Genomic DNA, 20,414 nt, shown 5'->3' with positions numbered 1-20,414 from the left:
TGAGCATGGCCCACACAAAGCAGCGCAGCCAAGGACATGGCAGCCAGACAGCATAGACAAGACTGCCCTCACACCCCGTCATGCAGTTGATGCTGGAGGGTACAGGCAGAGGGTGTGACCGCCATAGCGCTGCTGGGCTGCCTGGGCGATCTGCGGCGGGTCCTGGAGACAGTGAATGGTCCTGTGAGCAGGCGGGGCAGGGGATGGGGGGGCAGAGCGGGGGGGGCAGTTTTTGAGCATTCGGTCTTTAAAAGGTTCGCCATCACTGTTCTAGGACAATATGGTTGTTAGGACCCTGAGTAGTCCCAATCTTAGTTTCAAAGCAGTTTTAAAATGTTGAGAGACCCTCCCTAATTTGGGGAAGAACAGATGGGAGGTCTCCCAGGTAGAAGTAACATGGTACTACTGAAGGGTTGATTTGCTGTAGTGCAAACTATTAAGAATTTTTATATTTTTATAAATATCTATATATTCCTGCTTGTCAAGTTGGATATTTCAAAAAAAAAAAAGTAAAGAATGACTTTATGATTGCCTTTTCCAAACCCAAACATGGAGAATTTAACTTACTGAGTAGAGAGCAGTGAAATCTGCACACGCTTGGTGGCATGTTAAGCTTGGTGTCAAAGAACAAGTTCAGAACATGGACTCATATGCTCCATTTTCATCTTTGGCTGTGGAATCTGGGTCGAAAGAAAAGTGTTCCAAAACGGGATTTCTCTCCAAGTAAGAGCAAGGAAATCTGTCTTCTCACCAGTGGTCTCTTTCTGCGGACCGACAGCGTTTTTCCGGTATGCCAGGCTTGAGTTGGAGAGGGAGGGAGTGGGGGTGGGCCTCTGTAGGCAAAACACACGCCAGTTTACCAACTTTCTCTCCCCGTAGCACCCTCGCGGAGGAAGCACAGGGACGCTCTTCCCGCGGGAGGCAAAAAGACGATTGCTCCTCCTGAGATCCGGGAGTCTCGCGTCCTCTCTGCGCTTCTGACCACTTTTCCGTATTCTTCAGCAGGACCCTGCGCTCCGGCGCCGGGCTTTCTAGATCGCAGTTCCACCACCCCCACCCCGCCCCCTCCGCCCCAAACATAGTCGCCGCCACTGCCAGCGCCGCCTCCTCCTCCTCCTCCAGACTGAACTCCCAGGCGCTGCCCGGCGCGTTGGGGATTTTCAGGAACCGCGGCACCCGCTCCAAGACGCGGGCGACTTCTGGGCTCCGGCACCGACTCTCCAAGGACATCTTTCTTCCTCCATGAGTGGCTCCTCTCTCGTGCTCTTTCATGCCAGCCAAGGCCTTCGCGTCGCTTCGGTTCCTTGGGCTCCCGCCGGGTCTCCAACGTGCCGCCGAGGTGGACATGCATTTTTCCTTCAGCGAGGAAGACATTAAGCGACACCGGCTGTTGGCAAAGTCGGTGAGGTGGGTCAATTCTGCCTCGGAGTTTCCGGGGAGGAGGGAGAGAGCCTGCGGTCGTGCGGCTTGCAAGGGAGTGGGTTGTGGCAGATCTTTGTGCAGACGGGGTCTCCGGGCAGCTGGCTTCTTGGGCAGGGGGCGAAGGAGCAGAGTTCTCCGCCTCCTCCAAGCTTCTATTTATCCTGTTTCAAAAAAGGGCCTCGGTAAGGTTCTGGATGTGGTGGATAGGGCCACCTCCCCAGAACCATACAAGAAGTGGAGTGAGACCTATTTAGGCTCTTTCTTGGGGATCCAGGTCAGAGTCTCTGCTAGTCGTTGTGAATTTAAATGCTGTTTCTAACATCAACAAAGTTTTCTATTGTAACTCAGTCTCAAGCAGTGGTGTGTACAACCACAACTGCCCAGAGTCCTTCAGGATTGCAGCAGTTTATAAATGTAATTAATAAACTACCCAGCCCCATTTAACCTACCATGTTGTGCTTGCTTTTTTATTTAGTGTTTGATACAAAAGGACACTGGGAATAAATCGTGATTCTGTTATGGTCTTGTAAAGCAAGCTACTGTTGTTTCTGTTGGGGCTCAGTGAACTCTGAAAAGTTGAGTTGTCAGAGCGCAGTCATTTTCATTGGTACTTTGGATAACGTTATCTTTCAAAATGAGTTTGTGTTGCTCATATTGGCAAGGCAGCCACCTCCTGAATTACAGAAAGAACTGAGTCCTTCTCTGAATATTGCTCTACTGTTTTTTATATGACGTGATTGGTATGTTGTTACCTCAAACATATGTTGAGAAGTGGCATAGATAACAAAGAAGATACAGTAGATTCATTTTATTCTGGTTAAGAGGGTTGCAGGTTCCCCGGTGTCAAAAATGGGGAATGCCCATTCTGACTTGGCTGCTATCAAGATTCATTCGAAATAAACCCATTGAGGTCCTGGAGCTGCCTTCCTTGTTCCCTGGCCTGAAGGAACAGCCTTCAGGAGCAGGGGAACATATCTGTCTCACAAGGACAGGAACATGTCTGTTGGTGTTTGTGGCTCCTGGCTTTAGCCCTTCTCAGAGAAGCACTATCCTTTTTTGGGTGCATATTGAGCAGGAAAATCTCTGGGCCATGTGCCAAAAGGTCTGCCTGTCACCATTTGCCATACGATCTGACTGGCTTTGTCCATCTTGAGAAAGATGCAAGTTGTATCTGCCTTGGGCAAGTGGTCAATCATGGCTTACCTTCTCTCCCCTTTGTGGGCCACTCTGGATCCTTCCCTCCTGATTCCCTTCATTTTTTTATGCCTTTGAAAATATGTGCAATTCTCCATCAAGTTCCTTTTTGTCTGTGGCCTTGCATAAGATGGAATTAGTATGTTTAAATAGTACGGTATGTTACAGCATTAAGTGTCTGTATCATTTTTCTGTGAGATTTGCTATATGATAAGAAAGAGGGTTGGACAGTTACATTAGCGAGTCACTGGAGGATAAAGGATAAGCTCAGAATTCCTGCAGCCTTGTACCAAAGCGAGCCAAGCCCATAGCTTGATGGAAGAGAATATTTGTAGCTTAGGATTGAACTCTATAGTTCTTGGGGTTCTCTGAGGTTGATGGTTTGCGTGCAGTTGTTTCATAAGCTATAGGTGACAATTTCAGTGCTAGTGAGTGTGTAGGGCTTGCTTCATGAAAACAATACCCTAAACAAGTTATTACCAAGGAGAAACCCACACTCACACCTGCACTGGCAGGGCAAACTAATGTATATAAATAGGGAGCAAGCCCATCATCACTACACTGATGATGTTTCCTAGTTGGGTAATGAAACATCTGCAAGCAAACAATCAAGCTCAGAGATTACCAAGGACTTCACAGTGTCTCTGTGGTCAGAGAGGCGGCCAGTTTTAATTGTGATTTAGACCAGGGGTACACAATTCCCAGGCTGCAGACTGATACCAGTCCATGGCCCATGAGGAACTGGGTCACTTAAACAAGCAAAGTTTCATCTGCACATGTGTGGGATCTAGGTACTATGTGAAACTGCACCACACGTACACTCCAGTCTGTGGAAAATTATTTTTCCACGAAACCAGTCTCTGGTACCCAAAAGGTTGGGGGCCACTGATCTAAACAGCAGAACAGAATACAAGATCTAGGTGGTCTCTTTGAGCTGGTAACTGTCTGTTAAATTTGGTTCTCCAAAGAAAATAATAAAACTCTCTGTTTCAGCTTTGGATTTGAACAGAATCCAAAAAGCATTCTGTCCCCTATCTGTGAATACGAATATACCATATCTCTATCTTATGACGTTTATGTGCTGTAGTTGGAGACCCAAAGAATCGAGGTATGGTAAACATTTAATTCAGGCTTCCTTAACTATTGTCTTCAGGTTACATGTACTACAACCCCCGTCATAATTAACCAGCATCATTTTATTTATTTATTTAAAAATTTATTTGGCTGCCCAACTCATAGTGACTCTGGGCAGCTTATAACATTAAAAATCCAAGACATAAAATCCCACCTCACACACATACCCTCACACATCACGGCAGCAGCAGATATAACCACTATTGATATATTAAACAAATTTATATGATTGCCCAACTCACCAACTGGGACTATTGTTATTATAGTCCCATAGATCTTAAGAGTACAGGAAGCACTAGAAGTCTGTGGTACTCCCTACCCTGGCAGCTATTATCCCTGTTTTCCTAGCAGATTAGTGATACTTTTGCCAAGACTTTGGTGCCATTTTGGCTGATCTAGAAAAACTCTATGCAGAGTCCAGCCTAGTGAGTACTTGGGGGAAGTAGAAAAAACCCAAAGGATTATAGAATGTCTTTTCCATTCTGCTGTCTCTAGATACTACATTATCTAGTTTTTTGTCTTTCTTATCTTAATTGTTAAGTGTGGTGTGTTATGTGTCAAGCACTAGTTTGTTTGAATTCTAAAGTCCCAAAGCATTTTAGCTTCTTCATTTTTTATTACTTTATTTATTTTTTGATCCTAACAGTTCTGCTTGCATATAAATGGAATTTTTTGCAGATATTCCAATGCACCATTGTTGTTACTTTGTCATGCCATTTTACCTGTACCAGATCAGTTGTCACCTGACAACAAGAACCATGCTAGATATTGGTGTCCTTGGACAAGTGGACTGTACACGTTAAGAATCTTGGCTGAGGGACCAGGGCCAACAACTGCAGAATTACTAGAAGAAAAGTTCACAAATATATGAAGACTGAAAGCAAAGAAATTTTATTTATTTATTATATCATATCATATCATATCCATGAAACCATGAAATCAGAGCTTCCAGTTCTTTAGCTGGTACTGTTCTTCATATGTACCAAGTTCTTCTCAAAAACCTAGGATATTGTAATGGTACTGGTGTAGTATATGTGTGAATCCAAGGAGTGTGGCCTTTTGTAATTGACAGGTAGAAATTTTGTCAATACGCAAATTTTCTAAGTGCTGTCCATGATTTTTTGGTATGGCACCCAGTGTGCCGATAACCACTGAGATCACCTCAACTGGTTTATGCCATAGTCTTTTAGTTTCAGTTTTCAGATCTTGCTACTCCGTGATCTTCTCCATTTCTTTATTTAGTATTCTACTGTCTCCTGAAATTGCCACATCAATTATCCACACTTTTTTCTTTTCAGTCAGAGTTATATATGGTGTGTTATGAGCCAAGACTTTAATCACTGTGTATTTAGAAATCCTGCAATATTTTAACTTGCTCATTTTCAACTATATGTTCTTACCAATTTTTCATTACTGGTAGATGCTAATTTTTACAGATGTTCTAGTGAATCATTTTGGTGACTGTATTATGTTGTCATTTATAATCTGTTTGTGCCATTTTCTTTCACAAGCTGAGTATATGATTTGCTGTTTTTTCTGTCTCTTTGCACAATCTTCAGTTAGAATCATATGATGATAGCCAAGATCAAGTTTTCACTTTCTTTTTTATTGTTTCAGTTGTAAGCTATTGTCAGATTTTATCTTTATCACTTTCCCCTCAATCTTTCGTAGATATATATATATCTACAAAAGATTGGTGTAGTATCTATTTGGATTTAAGCAGTGTGGCCTTTTGCAATTGATATATGAAAATTTTTGTCAATGTGCAGATTTATTAAGTGACATTCAAGATTTTTTGGTATGTCAGTTAGTGTGTAGATAAAAAGATAGATATATACAGATACTACACCAATACATTACAACATCCTAGATTTGGGGGAAAAACTTGTTTCACATGAAGGCCAACACCAGCTAAAGTCCTGGCAGCTATAACCTCACATTGTTGTGAACAGAGAATAATTGCTATTATTATATCCTGAGTTTTTAATGTATAACTCAGGACAGCTAGCATACCTAATACTCTTTCATCCTCTTATTTTTGCCACATCAACAAGCTCTGAGCTGAGCTGAAAGAGAATTACTGGCCCAAATTCACTGAGCTGGTGTTCTTGCCTAAGACAAGACTAGAACTCACCGTCTTCTGGATTTTATTTATTTATATAAAACATTTATACAGTCATCATGTTATACTATGGAGATAAAACCACATGTACAGTAAAAATATCAAAACCAAAAAACTTGGCACCGTAACTAAACTTAGCTCACCTTATCATTATATGGTTTCTGGAGCAGCACCTTAACTCAACCTGCTCTCTATGTTGGCCTCTTCCCTTATTAGATTTATAGGACCAGTAACTGTGACCCTCCTACTGTGAGACTCACTGGGCTCATTATACTTTTCAGATTTCTGCATTAAGCTACAGCACTATTCATTCTTCAGACCCTGAAAGTTAGGAGTTAAGGCTGCTCCATGTAAGTGGATGGGCTATGAGAATTTGATTCTTCCATGCTGGGCCCCATTGTCCGGGTTTTTTCTTAAAGAAACGTCTTACATTGATTTCAACTTTTTGAGCAGCACAAGCAAGCCTCCATTTGTGTATGCAGTTAATTTATTGTAGGAAACTTGTGTGGTGCTTGACAAATAAATTGATATGTCAAGAGCCCACTTCTGTAGATGCAATTTTATAAACTGGGCAAAATGCTGAGCACAAATAGCATATATACCCAGGTGCAGAATAGATCTTCAATTTCCAAGTAGGAGAACAAAAGAACACAGTAGCTGCCTGAAACCTAAGCAGGCAAGAGAAGAATACAATCATGTATCCTGAACTTGGAGATTTTGTTCCATCAGCTGTGAATCATGGAAGGATCTGTGGAACATTTATAGGGTTTTCCTTGCATGTCTGCTCAGGATTAAATCTCAATTGAATTCAGCAAGGCTTTTGTATGTGGTTATAGCAGCCTCCCCCCCCCCCCTGGATACCTTGCATATGTCTGGAGTGCCCATTGTTGAGAATTCTTGGAATTGAAGATTACATATCGGGATATTTAAGAAGGAAGGGTGGGGTGAGGATTGGAGATTAAACTTGCTTTGGGGCTGTTCTTCTGATTTTTTTTCCCTCTATAGCTAGAAGGTGTTCTAGTTGAATGCGTATATGCTCTGCAATCACTGCTGAACTTCTCGTGCGCAAACCTAGAGAAATGAAGGAAGTTGTGGAAATGCGAGTAATACATGTCAGTAAAAAAACCTCAGTGGATTTTATTCATTGCTTTGCTCATTGTCCAGTTTCCCTAGTTTCCATTTGTGATGATGTAGACCAGTTCCTGCCTGAGACTCCATTAAGCCTCTGTAACAAGAGCTAATTTTCCTTCTTGCATAGATTTGCGCCCATGTGGCTTATGCCGTTACGATTTCATTTCCATTGCATGATTCTTAACTACTTTCCAACTGAAAAATTCCATAAAGCCTCAGCTTTACACTGCATGCTTACTAGAGCATGAGCCCAGCTGAGCTCCGCATATCCAATTTCTGACTAAATACACTATATCTATGTTAATAATAGAATGGAGATTTCTTTCCACACTTTTCTGGAAAAATATCACTCAATCTGCATCTAGTTGCTACAGTCTCTTTTTCCCCTTTTCTTTTCCATCCATTTTCCTTGGCAAACCCCTCCGACAAGTTTAGAGAGAGCTGTCATTAGAGTGTTGCCTGCTTAGCTAGGCTGGACAGAGAAATGTCAAAGAGGAAACCAGAGAAGAGAAGCTATTTTTAAGTTCTGGGGAGGTAGCCTGCTGTGTGACACTGCATCCCATCTTGGAGACTTCCTTTCTTCAGAAGCTCAGCCCTGAGTTCTTTATTTTTCCTTCTCCTACTCTGAGCAACTTGAGGGAATCTTTTCTGGATGCCTTCAGCTAGACCCAAGCATCTATGAAAGGCTTGTGCAGATGTGGGGAAAGGATCCAAAGTGGAGTAGGTGCAAGCATGAGGCTGGACATCCAAGCCACATGAGAATGGAACTCTGATTCCACTTGGATGATGCCCAGGAGAATGTATGACGCACTCAGATGGGGCTGTTGTCTCAATTCTCTGTGGTCTCCCATTAATGAGTTGGCCTCTCACCAACAAAGGGCCTGTCCTTGGAAGAGAAGGCAGCGAGCACAGTCCTGCAAAGGCAGCGCAAAACCTAAAAAACAAAGAAAGTTAGAAAGGGGATGGCTAAAGATTTAGGAGAAGGGCATTGGTTCCCTGTGGTGGTTTTTAGCTCCTTTAGTCTGGCAGCCTTTGGGAAAGGTATAGATGTTTGCCAAACCTGCTTAAAAGGGATGAAAGTGGGATAAGCATAGACTGCCAAAATCTCTCTTAAAACATGCTTAGTGGTTGGGGGAAGGGGGGACCCACTGTCTCTTCAACTTTGTTTCAGTAATATATTATTTAAATTGTTCCATAGATTGAGCAACAAATGTTCCCATTCAGCCTAGAGCAGGGGTGTAAAACTCAATTTCATTGAGGGCCATTTCAGCATTGCGGTAGCCCTCAGGGGGCCAGGTGGGTGTGGCCAGGGTGGGTGCAGCCTACTAGGTGGGCGTGGATGGAGTGGATGTGGCCTACTGGGTGGGCGTGGCCAACTCTACATCATTCGTGTCAAGGGTGCCTGTGGGGGCCTGGGCAGGAGTGGGATAAATCTGAGGGTCTCTGGCAGAAGGGCGTGGGATCAGGGCAAGTGCCAAGGCATGGTCCACTGGAGGAGCCTCCCTGTTCCTCTCAGGCCATGCAGGGGATGCCTTATGGAGCTAAGACTGAATGCATTTCAGCATAGATGCCACCACAAAATTGTACATTGGCTCCCGGCTGGCCTGGCCCAGAGCCAAGGCAGAGGGGGCCGTTCCCTCACTGTTTCCAGGATGGCTTCCGGGCCACATGAACCACTTTGCAGGCCGCATCCAGCCGCCAGGCCTTGTGTATGACATGTCTGGCCTAGAGTATTTCTATTTTCTATGTGGCTGGAAGTGGAAATATTTTTCTCTCCGTAAATTAAAAAAAACTCCTTCCTTCTTCTCAAATTAAATGGCTAGAGTAAGTGGCCTTATAGTCCTTAAAAGGACAGACTGCACCTCCCCCCCATAACTACAGCCTTGAAAAAGGGACATACATTGTTTTAAAAGTCCTTACATCAGTGGCAAGCTTTGGGTTATAATGGCCCAGTTCAACGACTGGAAAAACATCACCCTAAAACTCTTTAACAGTGCCACTTGGATTTAACGGTGGCGATCTGTTGATTTGTTTGGGTATTATTATTATTTTTTTTATGTTCAACATTGAGCCCTGGACTGGCACTTAACATAAAATACATACTTTATGTTGAAGATTCATGGTTTATCACCTGCTATCAACCAAGGTGATTCCTCTTAGAAATTTTGAATATTTTTAGTCTTGAAGTTCATGGGTTTTTTATAAATTTTGTTAAGATTAATTGTAAGATAAAAATACAGGGAAAAATAGTTAGAAAACTAAGAGAAAGAGAGAATTGCAAAGAGAGAGGAAAAAAGGTGACTTCCAACTTTTTTGAGTGCAGTAAAATACAAAAGAAACTCAAGCTCAACCTTTTGCTTTACATTTTCACAACATTTCAAGCTCTGTCTGTAATAGCAAAATCATTCTAATCATCAAACCTAAAATCAAAGTTTCATTTTTTTTCAGTTTCAGGCAAAAAGTCCAGAAACAGTTTCCAAGTAGAAACAAAACTAGATAATTCTGTCTCTTTGAATAAAGTGGTCTGTTTCACCATCTTTGTTAACACCATCACTTTTGTATCCCCACTTCCGTTGTGGGAATTTATCTTTCCATTTTTGTGCATATAAGATTCTCGCAACTGTCAACATGTATAATAACAAAGTTCCAAATTTTCCTTGAGGTTTTTATCCCATCAAACCTAAAAGGAATCCCTGAAGCTTATATTTAACACAAACATTTCTTTAATTTTTTTGTCAAGGATTTCTAAGTAGCAATGCCACTAATACTATGACTTTTTGAAAGTTATTACTAACCTGCCAATTGTAGACGAATGCTTGTGTCTAGAGTATAAATCATCTGAAATCCCCAAATTGATGACTGACTAGAGGGAAGGGCCTTACTTGCCTATTGTTGAGCTGGCTTGTACACGAAAGAGAATTGATGACGCTGAGTGAGATTTCAGGGTTTTTTCCCAACTTATTGTTTGCTCAGTAAATGTCTGTCAGCCCTATTTAACATCGAAAGAGAAATAAGTCTAACTGAAAGAAGAAGGAAATAAGATATCCTCAATTCTTCCTTCTTTGAGTCATGCATTGAAATCCGTATGGTTGTCGCCTTCCTAGTCTGATTCTGCCAAACTGCATAGTCTGACTGCGGCATTGGCAGCTAGAAAGCACAACTCAGACCTTTCAGTGTTGGGTTCAGCCTGTGTTGCTCATTGTGAATGTTGGACTCAGAGAGCTCCAGCAGATTGTTGACTGATCTGCTTGCCATACATTTGCAGTTGAGATTTGCCACGGTGTAACGCTTATTTTGCAGAAATTCTCCTGTTCTGTAACACAACTCCCTGGGCACAGAATATATGTTTTTTTTAATTAACCACTGGGGTATTATTCTGTCAAGCAGGCGGCAGGATCAAAAGCTGCCCAGAAGAATATGGTATCTTGCAGTCTATTGGGACAACTTTCCGCTTGTCCTTTGGTGAAGATTTATTTGTCATTTTGAAGAATGTCCAGTGTATTCATTATGTAGTGTTCATTAACCGGTACTCTTAACTCCCAGTTGCACTATTGATATTCATAGGTGCAGTTACTCAGGATTAATAACTTTCTGTTCAGACAATTTTGTCTTATTCCAGCACTGACATATGGAATAAACACTGACTCTGTGATGCTCCAGTGTCTCTCTCTTCCTTTCACATGTATAGCCTTGCTTCTGGTTTCTGGCACACTGGCTGGGCTGATACGTCATGTTATAGAGCAAGTCTAATGCTCATTTCTGGTTTAGTATGATAGGTAAACCCAGCTATTAAGGCTTGCAAATAATTATTTGTGACAGTATTATGTGTGACCCCCTCCAGCCTAGCTTTAGTCAAGGAGCATGGTTAAACCATGGATTGGCAATATATGAATACAGTCACTGAGCACTTACCCCTACACCAGTAACCCTAACCCTCACTCTCCATCTAGACATTCAAGAACCAAAGCATAATTTTTCCTTTCTCAGTGTAACTTTTCCCTAATTGGTTAATCTGTTTTCATTGACAATTTCTTATTGGGAGTATTCACTATGAAAATGTATTTGCTTCGGATTAAATGCTGGGAACATAGTAGTGGGAACAGCTATTTATTGGCAGAACCTAGGTAACCTGTTTCAGCAGTTTCTAAATACTATAGGTACTCTAAAGATTCATTTCCCATTACAGTGACCTTCCTGCCTGGTGATAATGGGACAGACATTTCGGGGCTTTTGAAAGGCATTAGCTTAGGGCAGGCTGCTTTATTTTTATAGGAGAGCTATCTGATAAATGCTCAGTTCTCAGTATGGGTTGAAGAGTTCTTGTTGAATGTGAAAACTATTTCTGTTTGCACACTAAGAAGCCTATTTGGACCCACTAACTAATTGCTCTCTGAGGGGAGGCCTTGAGCATCAGAGGGTCGATTACTCATGTATTACTCTCTGAACAGCTTTTCTTCCCAAGCCTTCTGATATAATGTAAGAATTGAGATCCATTATTGGCACTTCTAGTTGGAGAAAGTAAAGATAGGAAACTCAAGAGCTATTGCCCATGTTCTCGGAAAGTGCAGTGCAGGAAAGTTTATCACTTCTTTTGTATTACATCTGAGCAGTCCTTATCTTTTTAATCCAGGGTGAGCATTCTTCTATTGGAGTTGCAAATTAGATGGATCCACATCACTTATGGATGGAGCAAGTGGTGGTTGAGGGAGGTCTTTGTTTTTTTAATGACATATGCCTATTGTTGGGTTTAAATAGTGTAGTATTTCCCAATTTAAAGGGTCAGGAAAGGAACACATTTGGTTTTCACCAGTCTTTTCAGAGCAGGGGTTTTAAACCGTAAGTAGTCTTGCTCATTTCTCTTTGAACCTTTATAGTAACCTTCTAAGGTAGGCCTGAGTAGATCTCAGACCCAAAGTGCACCTTCAGAGATTTATGGATTACCAAAAGCTACATTGTGTCGAGAGTGAGGCTGGGGGGAAGGGAGCAGAGGTTGTGGCTGAGAGGAAATTCATATGGAGAATGTTCATAGCTCACTTCATAGCTGGCTCAGGAATTCTGGGAGTTGAAGTCCATGAGTCATAAAAGCACCAAGGTTGCCTACTCCTGGCCTATACCAAGTTGTCCCCAACCCATTGGGAACTGGGCCATGCAAGTGGCGGGCAAGCACACAGAGCTCCATTTGCACACACGATACCATTCCCTCCCCTCTGCCGCTGCCAGCGCTCACTGCTGCCACTGCTAATCCACAGAGCCAGAAAGTTTGGCTATTTCTCTTCTAATAAAAATGTCCGGAATTTATTTATGAGTGCTTTAGTTTAGGCATTATTTCCCACCAAAGCAGGGCTTTAAACTCAGGAACTCTGACCTTTTATTCCTATTGATTACACTTATTCTCCTAACCATTGTGTAAAATTATTACAGTTTTCAGTTGCAGCATCAATTTTCAAGATTTTAGTCGTAACACTCTAGAGAATGCCAGATGCGAGAACACTGCCCTAACCCTACCCTGGTCTTGTCTTCTTGGCTAAGATCCCAAGATTTCTGTCTCTGTCTTTTTCACCCTTTCCCTTATTTTTTCTTTACTTTTTTTTTTTTTTTTTTTTGCAAATGCCTATGTTGGAAAGCGTCCACCATTCTGATTTCCTTGCCCTGCAACAAGGACTTTATTTTCCTTTATTTTTCATTATTTCTAAGCATATCTTTAAAAATGTGAATTTATCAAATTTATGTTTGCAGAAATATGAATCTCATTCAGACACTTACCGGGTAACCAGGATCATTTTTTCAGACTGTCTTGCTTCTATATCATGTCTGAAACAACTCTGAATTTAGTTCTAGCTGAGTTTCTAACTTGGCGATGATGTACAGAGCTTCAGCCTAAAACAATTTATGGATGAAGAAGCTGTAAATGGACAGCAAACTAAAGAAAAATACAATAGCTTTATTCTCTCTCCTTGCAGTAAAAATCTCTGGATAGCATATTTAAAAAAATGCTTCCCTTGTATTAATGTTCAAATATGTATTTCTGGCTGTTGGTTTAAGGAGCTTTGTGAAGTTTTAGAGCTGATGATGTCTCTTACACCAGACTTCCTTTTGCCCTTCCACTTTGGGTTGAAGCTCCTCTGGGCCTGTCTCTCTGTGCAGCCCAGCTGCAAAAGTGACAATTGACATTTGATGCCTAACCTTACATGAACTCTATGAGCGAAGAACCTCTCCATATCACAAAGCTGCCAAAAAAATCACCTCACCCATTTTGATTGGAAACAGAGAGGTTGCTATGGATTTTTAATCAACATCTTGGCTATATTCATTTCCCATTTTCAGAGGATACCAACACAGAATCAGTGAACTTACATTTCTAAAAGTTTTGTGCATGTTAGTAAACCAGAGCAGAAATTACTTTCTTTTCTCTGAGTTCTGAAAATGAGAATAAACCACATCCAGTGCTTATGACCCAAGATGATTGTGACTAGCCAATCAACTTTCAGTACAGATGTTCTTACTCATCCTAATTCCACATGTGGGAAATCTCCCGTCTATGTGCTCTTTCCTTGTTTAACAAGTTTTGTTTCGCTCACCATCAATGCCGCATGCTCAGTAAGTTCTGTGACTAATGTAGAAATCCAACATATCCCGAGGGCTGCACATCTGGTAAGAAACTTTAGAAAGCTACATGTGACGTTTCATGGCAAATGTTTCCATAACTAGTGTATATTTTCAGTCCTGGAGAATCTGAGGCCCCCAAGATAGAGCTGAATTGTAGCATAGCTCATCAGTGCCCAAGTTGCTTGAGGTTGAAGAGTTGTACTTCAGGAACATTTGAATGTCCATATGTTTCCTATGCTTGGCTTAAGAAATATTTAAAATTGACTCTAACATCTGGTTCATCTAGCCCATTATTCAAGTTTTCTTGGACTGTGTGTCTCCAGATGTGATTACTTTACAAATCATGGGAGGTGTATTATTAGCACTGTGGCTAGCAAACTTTCAGATCACCAGAAACTTGCTGGACATTCAACCAATGGTGATTCAGTAACAATAACAGTAACAGTAATGGAAGGGACCTTGGAGGTCATCTAGTCCAATCCCCTGCTCTCATAGGAGACCTATACTATTTCTGATAAATGTCTGTCAAGTCTTTTAAAAGCCTCCAGTGATTGGGCACCCACAGCTTCGAAGGCAATTTGTTCCACTGGTTAATTTTTCTCCTCAGTTCTAGGTTGCTTCTGTCCTTGGTTAGTTTCCATCCATTGTTTCTTGTCTTGCTTCTGGTGCTTTGGTTGGCCTCCTCTTCCTTGTGGCAGCCCTTTAAGTATTGGAAGACTGCTCTCACATCACCCTAGTGACCTAGTCCTTCTTTTCACTAGACTAGGTATACCTAGTTTTTGCAATCGTTCTTTGTGTGTTTTAGCTTTGTATGTGTTATATTCCTTCCTTCCTTCCTCCCTCCCTCCCTCCCTCCCTCCCTCCCTTCCTTCCTTCCTTCCTTCCTTCCTTCCTTCCTTCCTTCCTTCCTTCCTTCCCATCTCCCTCAAAGAGGGATTCCTTGCTGTTGCTTTGTTGGATCCTGTTATAAAGATACACTAGATTTTTTTAATATTCCAAGTCCTATTGAGCTATGGTCTATCTATGTAGCTAAGCAGTGGGCGGGCGGGGGGGGACTCACATTAACATACAAATAGTTTTGACCTACAACCATTGGTTTAGCCATGGTTCATAGTTACAATAGCAATGAAAAAAGTGACTTATGACTGGTCCTTACATTTATGACCATCACAGCATCTCCATGGTCATGTGATCAAAATTGAGGGGCTTGGCAGCTAGCCATATTTTTGCAATCATTGCAAACATCATACGATCATTATTTGTGGCCTTCCCAGCTAACTTTCCACCAGCAAAGTCAATGGAGGAAGCAGGGTTAATTTAACGTCTGCAGTGAGTTGCTTAACAACTGTAGCAAAAAGGACATAAAAATTGGCATGACTCACCTAACAACCACCTTGCTTAACAATAGAAATTCTGGTCCAATTGTGGTCATAAGTCAAGTACTACCTGTATGAAAATATATGCTGCCCATAGAGCACAGCGCTTGTCAGATGCTGCTGTGAATCATAATTTTCAGCATCTCCCACTTTTGATTTTGCCAGTTTGATCTACTGGGAGTTCAGTAACATCAAAACTGAATGCAATAAGGGATATTCTTTCCCATCTGTTTATGGGATTCTAGATTTAGGCTACAGTCTAAACACCATTGCCTGAAAATGGTTTTAAACTGGGCATGTAGGTAAATATTTGCAATACTGCTCTCTTTATCTCTTATCTACCATACTTGCTTCCATCCTGGAATAACAAGTCAGCAAGCAATGAATGAATACAACCTCACTTAACACTTTTATAATGTAGTTTACAGTTCATGAGTTCTTGGATTACATTTTGTTGTTTGTTAATTGGCAATGTTGGAAAAACAGAGGAGAGCAAAGTGCTGTAAATAAATTATTGAAGTGAAGCTAGTGGAATATTACAGCAAAATCCAAACTGGTCCAGTTTCAGCTTTGGGGCAGTTTAATTTTTTTAATAAATAAAAATAAAAATTCATCCTGCTCGATATAGTAAAAGAATCCAAAGTCTCCAATGCTTTTAATATTGCCAACCCTAATTCTCCACCCTAAGATACTTTCCCTAAAAAGCACCACCCTTCCCTAAAGGCTCTTTTCTGCCTGTCAACTTCTTTATTTTTTATGTAAATGTCTTGTGTCCTCTGCTGATTTCAGTAGCAGATTATATCAGTAACTTGAATGTTACATTATTGAAATGTATGATCTGTCTCTGTCATCTAGACACAAAGAGGGGAACTTGAGTGATGAAGGTCTCTAGCCAAGAGTCTCACACCAATTATCCAGTCTTGAAACTCTTAATAAAATATAGCTGTAAGATAGGACAGACGTGGCCTTGTATCTCTCTTATCTAGCAGCCATTGTTGGCCAGAAATTGTGTTCATAAATGTTCATTCATCCCAAATGCAATGGAAAGGTTCTCTCTACTTTGTTAGGCTACTAGATGTCAGTCCTACCAAGGAAGGGAGGAAATCCCTGACTACACAGCAAGCCTTAGAAACCTTGCAAAATGCTGGAAATTGGATGTCACAGTGTTTTGCCAGTATCTACTTGGGAGCAAATTCACTGCTTATATTTTTAGTCATTCATTCAATTCAATCAATCAATCAATCAATCAATCAATTTCCCCCCCCCCCATCTTGCCACAAGGTGACTCTGGATAGCTTACAGCTTTAAAGGCAATAAAGTTATAGCAATAATTCAAAAATTATAATTAAAGTTGGAAGGGGAGGGAGCAAGATGCTCAGGGGGGTAGGTGGGATCTGCTATTGATCCATCAACCAGCCTCCAGGTACTCCCTCTTGGAGCTCCAGGCCATCTGGCAGAGCCAGGTCTTCAGGCTCTTATGGAAAGTTCAGGAGGGTGGGAGCCAATCTCACCTCAGGGAGCAAGATGTTCCAAAGCACCAAGGCCATGGCAGAGAAGGCGGTTTTCCTGGACACCGCCAGCCAGAATTCCTTGACTGGTGGGATCTACAAGCATGCCTCCTCTGCCGGCATGGGAGGGACAGGCCTGCCTCATAGAGGTGAGATGGTTATTCTGAAACAAATGTCCATAAGACTGAAACCATGGTTCCTAATCCTGGGAAGGTTTACTCAGATGTAGTAATATTGAGTTCAGTGCGTTTTAGTTTTGGCTAAGTATGTATCATTGTGCAACATATTATAGTTATGCATGTACGTGTGTATTCAAAAGTAGCACCACCAGTGTTCAATGGGTCTTACCCTCTCCAAAATATTTGCACCTATTACTACTTGCTTCATCTTTGGAGCATTAAATAATGTGAGGAGAAGTCATTTGAAGGAACACTCACATCTCTCTTCAGAGATACTGCCTCTAAGCTGTGAAAGCCACTAGACTTATGAGAAATGGCTATAATCCCCACAGCTTTGGAATTCTGGTCCAGTTGAAAGAATAAATATTTATTATAGCAGATCTTTTAGGAGGCACTAAGGCCTACCTATTTTCTCCATGCCTTCTCTTAGGAATGTGAAAAATGCCCCAGGCCTGAGGGCTGGGCAGAGCCAGATGTTTTGGGCAAACTACAGAGGTTTAAAGCATCTATTTTACCTCTGAAACACCCCCCCCCCAAAAAAAACCCATTCTAGGCTCTGTCTTGAAGCCAACAGAATTTGCATCCTGCTAGTTTAAAGTGAAATATTTCTAGGAGTTTGTATATTTATTGCTGCATTTGGCTAATATTGCATATCTTTTTCTTGGCTGGATGATGCTTATAACTAACACAGTTGCTGCTTGTAAGTTATTTTGTATTTGACTGATACTTGTTATTTGTGCATTTATGGCATTCTGTAGTAAAATCGTTTATTTTGTGTATTGATGTGGTTGGAAGTTGCGCTCCAAAAATAACCTAACAAATATTTTCAACAAATAGTCTGAGGATAGATTCTACACCTATGAATGACATTATATAATTATGGGAACTGTTCTAAAAGAAATGCCCTATTAAAAGGAGACACACATATTCTGTATTTTTTTCCGCTCCAAGGAAATGGAGGGACAGTCAAGAGAATTAAGAGACAGAAGAAAGATTTTTTTTTCCCCTAAGTGAGTGACAAGAGTTGAAGGTGTGGAAAACTGAGAAGTCCTCAGTCTCTGGGAGAAAAAAAATATTCCATATCCCAAATTGTGGGCAGAACTGACTTTTGTCGTGTAAATTCTTATTCTTATTACTCCTCTGCCCTGACAGTGATAAGGCCACCATTACTTTCCTTGCCCCTCCCTTGGTATCCTTAATCTTATCTGTTGCCCTGGGGTAGGAGTAGAATGTCGTCAGCAGCTCGCTCAACATCTGTGCATAGTGATCCTTCAGAAGGAGTTGCAGCTAAATTGATTACAAAAACAGCTGTGCACAACACACACACACACACACATACACACACACACACCAGATAAAGTGCCATGATATATGCAGAGGTACAGCCAAGATGAATTGGATGTATAAAAATGCTTGACGCAAGCAACTTGAGAAGGAAATTAAGCTGGTATTTGGTCTGATGTAAGGTTTACTGGGGAAAAAAAATGAAATCCAGAATTTTCATTCAGCAAGTGAGACAGGGCTGATGCTTTGAAGGTGAAATCTAGAGCTTTGTTCAAGGGGCTCAAAGTACACTGGGCCACTTTACCATGTTTCGAAATTCAATAAAAGAATGCCTGATACAATCTAAAAATGAATTGTAAAACTTATTTGGTTCAAGGGTAATTTGTCCATTTTCCAAGCAAGTTGTGCAAAAGGCTTGCAAAAATGATGTGTGTCCTTTCTAATTTGGTTTTAAATCTCTCTTTCTCTGTCTCTCATTTAAAAAATCATATTGCGATAAACTAATAATAAAAGAGTAAGTGTTTAAACTTGCTGCTGCTTCAAGGTATCACTTTTTTGAGCTTCACCTTATGTGGCAGTTGTGGGTATTCTCGTTTCTAGCTGTTGACCAGAAGACACCAACAGTTCTGCCTGTTGAGATTCCTCTGCTATAACAGCGTGAGAGGCTGCCTAAGGCCCGCTCAGCTGTGGACAACTGGTCTACTCCCAAACACTAAAGGGCTCAACTGGAAAAACCCATGTGCTGATCCAGCCTGGTTTGATAATGTGATGAGGCATAGAGGGGAGGGACATGTTTGCAGCTGTACTGATTTAGTTTCACAATGATGCTGATTGTGCTAGAATGGTGCATATAATAAGGTATACCAGAGAAGGAAGCTAACACAACTATTTACACTGAATTGTTATAACCAGGGCTGTATGGTTCTTACACTAATAACCGTGCATGCACAACATGTAGTTTATTTTTCTCACAGCTTTCTCCTTTGCCATTTTGCATTGAAGCATAAGGCTATCATCTATTCTCAGTGCCCAGAAGAGACTATGGTACCAGGCAGAGAGGTTTAGAAGGCACTGGAGCAGTGGTTCTCAACCTTTTTATAGCTGCGACCCCGGTTGTAAGTCGAGGACTACCTGTATTTCCCTGCCCGGGAGCGCCGCGCATGCGTGGTGCCGCCACCTGCACTGGCCAAAGCATAGCTGGCAAGGGGCGGCAGCAGACAGGCCCAGGTGCTCCTGGGTGGCTGCGCAGTGACGGCGCAGGGCGACCACCGGCTGGGCCACCAGCTGGCCCAGCCCAAGGCAGGTAAGGCACCTACCGGGCCCCACACATGCCAACAACCCTCCCTGCACCCGCCACTGCCCCGCTAGCCTTACCTTGGCCGCTGCCCGTTCGGGGCGGCGGCAGGCAGGCCCAGGCACTCCCGGGCGGCCGTGACAGCGCAGGGCGACCACCGGCCCAAGGCAGGTAAAGCACCCGCCGGGCCCCACACGCGCCAGCAACCCTTCCTGTGCCCACCGGCCTCCCACCTCTCATCCCTGGCCCTCTTTTACTTACATTTTAGTTGCTCAGCAGGGAGGGAAGCTTTGCAGAATGTTCGCCTTGCAGCACCGTTTGCAGACTGGGGCTTTTGGCGGGCTCAGCAGGGCAGAGACAGCCTGGACAATTCCTGTTGGCTTTTGAAAGCCAATAGAATTAGACTCTGTTCAAGAGAGTCTATTCTATTGGCTTTCGAAAGCCAATAGAATAAGAGGGAGTAGCACAGCTAAGGAAAAGGGGAATAAAATGTCAGAAAAAATGTCAGACTGCGTTGTTTGGCGACCCCCGTGAAATGATTGTTTGACCCCAAATGGGGTCGCGACCCACAGGTTGAGAACTGCTGCACTGGAGAATAAGAATGGGAGTGGGCAGAGAGATAAGCCAAACCTATATTAGAGAGACTAGCCCCCCTTGAACCAAAATTAAGTCCCATAACTTTAAAAAGGTGGAAGAACAAATTTTAAGCTGACTCCTGACAACATCCATTTGGAATGGTATAAGTGTTTTGAAAATATTATAAGGATAGGACCAACGTGGAAAGTGGACTATAAATGGTCATGGCAAGTCAGGAGATAAAAGGGGACAAAATGGCCCCCCAAAAGATTCACACCAACATTGAAAAATAACATAGATATTTTATAAATATTTCTGTGCCATTACACATGTCCTACCCAAGATGGGGAATTAAGAATATTTGCTGTAAAGAGAATGTAGATATAGTAAATATGGTAGTTATAGTAGAAGCCAGATTCTGTTGATATTCTGTTACTGTTTGGGGTATTTGCTGATTATAAATTTTACAGAAAGAACAAAGAAGGGCATCCTGAAGGAGGTGAGAATCTGTCAATGAAAATAAAAAGCCTAATGTGCTAGAGCAGCGGTTCTCAACCTGTGGGTCGCAACCCCATTTGGGGTCGAACG

At 42.0% G+C, this 20,414-nt stretch overlaps 1 protein-coding gene across 1 annotated transcript in view; it reads left to right on the top strand.

The window, feature by feature from the left end:
• The first annotated feature begins 1,090 nt into the window (after positions 1–1,090).
• LOC120297126 (cAMP-specific 3',5'-cyclic phosphodiesterase 4B-like) overlaps positions 1,091–20,414 on the top strand; it is an 89,374-nt gene continuing 70,050 nt past the window's right edge. Inside the window, exon 1 of the mRNA XM_039319391.1 lies at positions 1,091–1,407. Coding sequence (XP_039175325.1) covers positions 1,271–1,407 — 137 coding nt within the window. The 5' untranslated portion in view covers positions 1,091–1,270. The remainder of the gene's footprint in view (positions 1,408–20,414) is intronic.

Source organism: Crotalus tigris, unplaced genomic scaffold (assembly GCF_016545835.1).
Source record: "Crotalus tigris isolate CLP2741 ecotype Arizona unplaced genomic scaffold, ASM1654583v1 scf7180000023584.419172, whole genome shotgun sequence".
Classification (NCBI taxonomy): domain Eukaryota; kingdom Metazoa; phylum Chordata; class Lepidosauria; order Squamata; family Viperidae; genus Crotalus; species Crotalus tigris.
The sequence above is the reverse complement of the archived record's forward strand: the minus strand, read 5'-3'. Positions and strand labels throughout refer to the sequence as shown.